Source organism: Acomys russatus, chromosome 8, assembly GCF_903995435.1.
Source record: "Acomys russatus chromosome 8, mAcoRus1.1, whole genome shotgun sequence".
Classification (NCBI taxonomy): domain Eukaryota; kingdom Metazoa; phylum Chordata; class Mammalia; order Rodentia; family Muridae; genus Acomys; species Acomys russatus.
The window spans coordinates 3,163,681-3,170,338 of NC_067144.1; the positions used below are offsets into that span (position 1 = coordinate 3,163,681).

Genomic DNA, 6,658 nt, shown 5'->3' on the forward strand with positions numbered 1-6,658 from the left:
GCTCATCTATAGCCTCCAGCCTTGAATTGCATCTGCGTGGCAGGGGGCCTCCAGCTAAGGAGTACCTGCTAATTAAAGTTCAGGGGCAGAGGTTGAGGCACCAAGGTGTTCCTTGGCCACAGCCATCCATTCCTGCTCAACAGTTACGTCCTACCCTGGGAGAAGCCCTCCGTGTCACCCCTGCTGCTTACAACCTTAAGGGAGCACAGGGTTGGTGTCTCCATGCTGCAGTCCCAAGCGTTTCCTAGTGTCCAATCCCTGTAAGATTTTGGATTTGAGAGACACCAGCCAGGACATCCTGTAACAGATCCTCTAGGGCAGAGGCACCCTGGGAACATTATCCCATGCATGCCAGTCCTCTCCTTGCCCACGTCTGCCTGCCAGTCCCCTGAGGGCCTTGTGGACACATCCTTTCAGCCGGACCTCACTTGCCCTGTAAGATAACAGGAAGTAGCACAACCCTTTTGGTTCCAAGCTGCGCCTCTTAAAGGAGCTGTCACCAGGAGCTGCTAGGCTTCCCTATTGCCCTGGCTACTGCAGTGTCTTCAGGCAGAGGGTGGGCTGGCCCCCAACTACAAAGGGATGGACAGGAGAGTGCGACAGGATCCGGTTTATTCTCCTTGGCAGGGTGGTCCTGAGAGTGGCAGGTGCCACCCTGTCCCGGGCAGAGGGAGGGCCCGAGGGCCATTTAAGGCCAATGGCGGGAGAAGCAGGGGGCATATAGCCCCTGGAATGCGGTGAAGCCAGGCTGAAGCCCGGAGGCAGCTGTGGTAGGCCAGGGCAGGGCGCCCCTGCCATAGGGGGTGGAAGGCACCGGACTGTGACCTGACCATGGCTCCAAGGCCATAGACTAGGGCACACAGGCACCCCAGGAAGTGGGGCACAGGGTCACATGACATAGAACATGAAACAGGCACATGGCTCACAAGCAAGCACATGGATAAGTGAGCACATATTCACAGGCCAGAGACACCCAGCCATGGCCAGGCTGGACACAGACACAATAGAAGTAGCACATAGAGACCACATGGGAGATACAGAACTACGGAGCACATGATCGTCATCACGAACAGATCAGGCCACACAACTCGAGGGGCAAGGGGAGGGGCCTTTTGGCACTACTGCACTGGAATCATCAGAGTGGGTGGCGGGGGGGCTGGCCTGGAGGGGCTGGGACACCCCGCGGCACCCTTCAGGCCTAGTCTGTCTTCCAGACTTTATTGAGCAGCTTCACAACCTCGTCGTAGATGATGAACACGATGGCCACGTCCAGGCAGACTCGGCCCAGCCGGGGAACAGTGCCCTTGTAGAATCTGGGTAGAGCAGAGGGTCTGAGGTAAGCAAGGGAGGGAGGAAGGAGACAGCCTGCGGGGAACAGGGGACAGCAGCTGTCTGTCCTACTCACGCCTTGGGCCCCTCATTCTTCAGGATCTGTAAGCCACAGTCCATTGTGTTCCGGTATTTGTGTGCCTCCAGGCCCTGCAGGACAGCAGCGTGCCACAGCGCTTAGCCACTAGCCCCTGCCTGGGGCTCTTGTCCCCCGCTCTCAGGCCACCCATCCCTACCTGCATCCTGGTCTTGATCACATCCAGAGGTGTGTTTCCAAAGACACTGGCTGCACCTGCAATGGCTCCAAAGACCCCGGTGATCACTGGGTTCATAGGCTTGTTGGGGTTGTCTCCTGGACGTGAGTACAGCTGCAGTCAGAATACTGGGAGGGCCATGTCAGAGGAGTTTGAAGGTAAGGAAGGCCCTGGGGCCTGTAAAAGCACACTCCCCTCTCCGCCCCACCCCCCCTGCCCCCCAGTACAAAAGACCAAACTAGCCTTCAGGGCTTGGAATGGGTCTCTGGGCGACACATGTACCTTGGTACCAGTTGCGTAGGGAGGTCATAACAAAGAAACGGATGGCTTGGTTCGAGCCTTGCTTCAGTACAGTAGCTGTGAGGCCTTGGTAGGTGCCCTTTAGCCCTGGGGGCAGGCAGACATAGGTCAAGCTAGGGCCTGGAAGGCCCCACCTGTGGGCGAGGGGGAACCACACAGGTAGAGGGTCGTCCACTTGGCTGAGGTCTTGATTCTCCAGGGCTTACCTTGTTCCCGAACAATTTCTCTAATCCCGTGGAAAAATCCTCGGTACTTGGGGTTGGGAGAAGTCTGGTCGTGGATGAACTTCACCTAAAAGTAAGGAAGCAAAGGCGCTGACCCCTGGCCACAGCTGAACTTCAGCTAGCCGACCCAGGGCTCAGCAAAGTCAGGCCAAGGCTGGGAGTTCCCAGCTCCTCTGCAGAAAATGTTCCCCTAGGCTGCTTTTGGAGTCCCACTACACACAGGCCTCAAGACCTCAGAGGGCTCTCCACACTGAAGAGCCTCCAGCATCGTGATTGCTATTTTCTACTCTGAATAGTAAGCTGGTAGGTTTTCTGTCAATAAAAGTAGCTTTAAAGACGTGGCTCATGTTTTTGTTATGGATGGGCAACCTCCACATGAGACCCTTTCTGCCACCCCTCCTTGTAAGAGCTTCCTCACCATAAACCTGGTATGTATGTATGTGTGGGGACTCTTCTCACCTTGATAGAGAAGGGGGGTACCCCTGTAAGCCTCAATTCCTCACCTTGATGGTCTCCATGGGGCATACAACCATCACAGCTTCTGCCACGCCGGCGCCCAGACCGCACAATAGCCCTCTCTTGCTGTCGAGCCGACCCTGGGCATCCCGCATGTGGTTGCTTAGGAACTCGAACATCCCAAACCTAAAGAAGAAGGTATGTGAGAGGGCCGCTGCGGCCACTCCCTCCGGGGTCGCTCAGGCAGAGCCGAGTCTCACCTGACAGCCGCCTTGGGGATGGAGCCGTAGAGCAGGGAGCTGAGGCCGCGGTACAGGCCCAGGACGCCATGGCTGCGGACAGTTTGCCGCACGCAGTCCCCTACGGGAGGCGCGGTCAGGACCCTAGCTCCTCCGCCCCGCAGTGCCCCCCACGCCCTACGGCCGCCCCTCCTTACCGATGCCCCGGTAACGCGGTGGGTTCGCGCGTTCATCTAGCTGAAGCTGCGTCTTCACGTACTCGGTCGGGAAGGTGATGCAGATCTCGATGCCTCCAGCCAGGCCGCCTGCGGGGACCGAACGCCGGGGGCTCGGGACACCCTAGCCCTGTGCACCCAGCCGCCGCTGCTGCGTGGCCCTTCCCCCGCCCGGACTTTGCCCGCCTCGCCACTCGCGTCCGGACCGTGCCCACGCCCCCACCCGGGCACTCCACCTGAAGTGCCCAAGAGACACCCGGGGAAAGCTGGCGCGTGGGCTAGGGGCCCGGGTCGCACCCCCGACACCTCCGCCCCTCCGGAAGTTGGGCGGGGCCTGGCCGTCCCCGGCCCACCCGGAAGCGTGCCCGGACAGGCGGTTCCGAGTTGGGGTTCGGAGTGGCCCACCTGCTAGGATCGCCTTCCCGGGGTGCGTCAGTTTGGCCTTTCCGGACCCGGGGGCGGCGGCCGTCAAAGCGCGGGGCGCGCGAGGCGCAGCCATGGTGGGCAGGAGGAGGGGCGCCCGGCGTCGACCTCGGGTCCGAGCCTTCGGCGCGGGGCACTCGGGACGCGGCGGGGCCGGAGGCTACTAAGAAGGCGACCGGTTCTGGTCCTGGAGGCGGGGCGGTCGCGTCAGCTCCCGGGCTCCGCCCCGTGTGGCCTGAGCTGAGCCCCACCCACGTCCCGCCCCGTGCCAGCCGGGAAACTGAGGCTGGGGCGGGGTACACCGAGGCACGCGTCGGGGCGGAGAGCGAAGAGCAGCCAATGGCTGACGCTGGGTCGCGGGAAAAAGGAGAACCCCGGGGCCGGGGGCGTGGTCTCCAGTGCTGTGCCAAGGCGGGTAGCAGTGGGTCAAGGTGCAGTATCTGTAACTCCTGGAGTGGAGACACGTGCGCCTGGAGTGCTTCTCGGGGTTAAAGTGGGCCCTGAGTGACAGGATTCCCCAAGATCCCGGAGGCAGCAGGGACACTGTCTCCCCTGCCTTCTGGACACATTGTATTCACAGAGCTTGGCCTCCGTGTACCCTACCGGGCAGTGCAGTGATCACTCCGCCCCTCCCGGATCCGTCCGGAAACAGAATTCTCCTAGGCAGGTTCCCCGGACAAATGCAGGTTTTCCTTCATCTCAGTTTCTAGCAAACCCTTAATGGCTGTAGGGCCTATTAAGTTGGCCTTTGTCCCTCCTACCCACACAATCACCAGGCAGAGCTGCTTTGCTCTGATAAACATGTTTTAATTTTCATGATCGACAGGAGGAGGCTCAAAGTCTTGGGAGGTCTTTGTTGCCGTACATATCCTCAAAGCCGCCTGGAGGGGGCAGCGCTAGGCAGCTTAGGGAGAAGCTCCTAGGAACCTTTGCAGATGAAGGCCTGGAGGTCCACCTCCCTTGCTGTCTGATGGAAGGGGAGTCCTGGGGTTCTGGATTGTCACAGAAGCAACCAATGGGCTTCAGGAAAAAAACAATGCCCAGATATTGTACCTCTCAGTTGGATTCCTTTGTGATTCTAGACTGCCATCTTTCCCGAAAAGGTTAATAACTGGGTCAAGGGTGGGGTGTGGATACAGTACCCAGTACACAGGACAGCCACTGAGAGGAGGCTCCTCACAGGCAGGAGGAGCAGTAGTGTATTAACAGGGGCAGCCAGTGAGGCTGGTGGCAGGCAGCACTGCAGAGCCCACAGCCAGCCTGGCTTCTGGCCTCTAAAGGGAGAGCTCATAGCCGGCACAGATCCTCCTGTCTACTTTTGGGGATGGAGTCTTGTCCAGGATGCGCCTGAGTGGTCAAGGGGCTGAAGGACCAGCATCGGGTCCACTCACCAGAGTCTAAGGCACAGGGCCTGCATATGCCTGGAGGCAAGGAGTGTGGGGTGGCTTTTGGGGTGGGGGTGGGGACAGTGGGAGGCTGGCCAAGCTAGAGGTTAAGCTGGACCCTAAACCGGACACCTTAGCTCAGGTAACAAAAGCTGATGGAGGCCAGCTGGCATACTGGCCTCCCCTACTTGTGTTAGCACCAGGATACTCAGGATCCTACAGCCACTGCTGTGGGTCTGTTCCGTGCAAAGTTCTTCCTAGTCCACATGAGAAAGCTTCTCTCTCAGAGCCTGGTGGGTCACAGCAGCAGTCCACAGCTGGCCACAGAGGTAAGGAAGAAGTCTGGCTGTGACAGTGTTCCGGGACACACCGACTGCCATACCTGGTCACCACTGGGGTCCTTCTCACCTCCACCCACCCATCTGGAGCCTCGCCAGGGCAGAGCAGCATGAATTACCTTTGTCCCACTCTCTACCACTAGGTGCCACCTGCCAAACCCTAGTGTGCACAGTAGCCTCATGGCGTTCTCCATGTGCTGTTCTCACTTGCTCAATCTCTTGCAGGCCTTGCAGTTTGTCTGTCTGTGAGAGATGAGAACACAGCTGGGCATGGTGGTGCACACCTGTAATCCCAGCACTTGGGAGGTAGAGGCAAGTAGATCTCTGTGAGTTCGAGGCCAGCCTGGTCTACAAAGAGTCCAGGACAGCCAGGGCTACACAGAAAAATCCTGTCTCACGTAGCAGGAACAGGGACGGGGGCAGAACACATGTTCTGGAGTTCTAGGTAGCCGTGGAGGAAGGATCTTAAAGACAGGAGCCTCCAGGGGAATTAAGGCCCAGGACATGCATCCTGACATCTCTGAAATCTGGGTGGGCCCTGAGTTCTCGAATGCTTTACCCATCCATGGTTCTTACTGATGCGGGAAATCCAGGCCACGCTTGTCCATCATTATATTGCCCTCTGTGTATGGATACCCATGGGCTCACACACTGTAAGGAGGAGAGAAGCAGATCTCCTACAGAGGGCTGCTCCTAAAGGGAGCATGGGTAGTTAAGGACCCTTGTAAACCTAACCAGTCTGTATCTCCGGCAGCTCATGCCATGTGGCCTAGATACGTGGTGTGGATGGGACTGTGCCGTAACAGGGTGATGGCCCTTCATTGACCTCTATGGGGGCCCTTGCTAAGGGCAGGCAGCTTCTGAAGGTGCTGTAGGCAGCTGCCAGGCTCCTCAGCCTGCAAAGGCATTCCAGGGCTGGCAGCAATAGTCCCACAGGCCTGTTTATTCTCTCGTCCACACCAACCTAGATAGCTTCCCTGCCTTGGAATCACAGTACAAAATCTCAGGGGGCCTTGGGACCCACATGGCTTGAAACAGTCTTGGTATTCAGTACTGGGTTAGAACATGCTCCTGAGAGATGGATTTTCCATAGCATTAGAAGCAACAAGCTGGATCCCTGGAGCAGGACTCTGATACCCAGGAAGGATTTTAAAACTGTGCAGTGTCATCTTGTCACCCCAGTGAGCTAAGTAAAGTCATACACCCCCTCAAACTGTTGAAAGGAGTCATTCATTGTGTGGCAACATTCCTGCCAAGTGTTTGGCAGAAGGTCGTCACTCCAGTGGGGTCACTAACCCATGCACCCCAGGCTCCACTGGATGTTTTGTGGGAGTACAGCCTGGCCGCAGAGCCCAATGGCTGTGCTGAAGGTTTCACTGGATAGCTGTAAGCCAGCTGTACCCCACTGCCATTGACAACGCCCAGCCTGCTTGTCTCACACACTGGTGCTACATGCCGGTGCTGTTCCCTAGGGGTCTGAACAGAACTGCCGCTA

General features: G+C 58.1%; 1 protein-coding gene across 1 annotated transcript; it reads right to left on the bottom strand.

The window, feature by feature from the left end:
- Positions 1–595: 595 nt before the first annotated feature.
- On the bottom strand, positions 596–3,652 carry Slc25a1 (solute carrier family 25 member 1). Its single transcript, XM_051150652.1, has 9 exons — positions 3,423–3,652; positions 3,000–3,107; positions 2,824–2,923; positions 2,611–2,749; positions 2,090–2,174; positions 1,866–1,970; positions 1,566–1,681; positions 1,406–1,479; positions 596–1,313 (listed from the first exon to the last, which is right to left on the bottom strand). The coding sequence occupies exons 1-9, from the start codon at positions 3,514–3,516 to the stop codon at positions 1,199–1,201; spliced, it is 936 nt and encodes a 311-aa protein (XP_051006609.1). The 5' UTR covers positions 3,517–3,652; the 3' UTR covers positions 596–1,198.
- Between the last annotated feature and the right edge of the window lie 3,006 nt (positions 3,653–6,658).

Coding starts and splice junctions, on each gene's coding strand:
- Slc25a1 (XM_051150652.1), bottom strand. CDS start 3,516: ATGGCTGCGCCTCGCGCGCCCCGCGCTTTGACGGCCGCCGCCCCCGGG. Junction 2,924..2,999: donor ACCGCGTTACCGGGGCATCG/GTAAGGAGGGGC, acceptor CGCCTCCCGTAG/GGGACTGCGTGCGGCAAACT. Junction 2,750..2,823: donor ATCCCCAAGGCGGCTGTCAG/GTGAGACTCGGC, acceptor CTTCTTCTTTAG/GTTTGGGATGTTCGAGTTCC.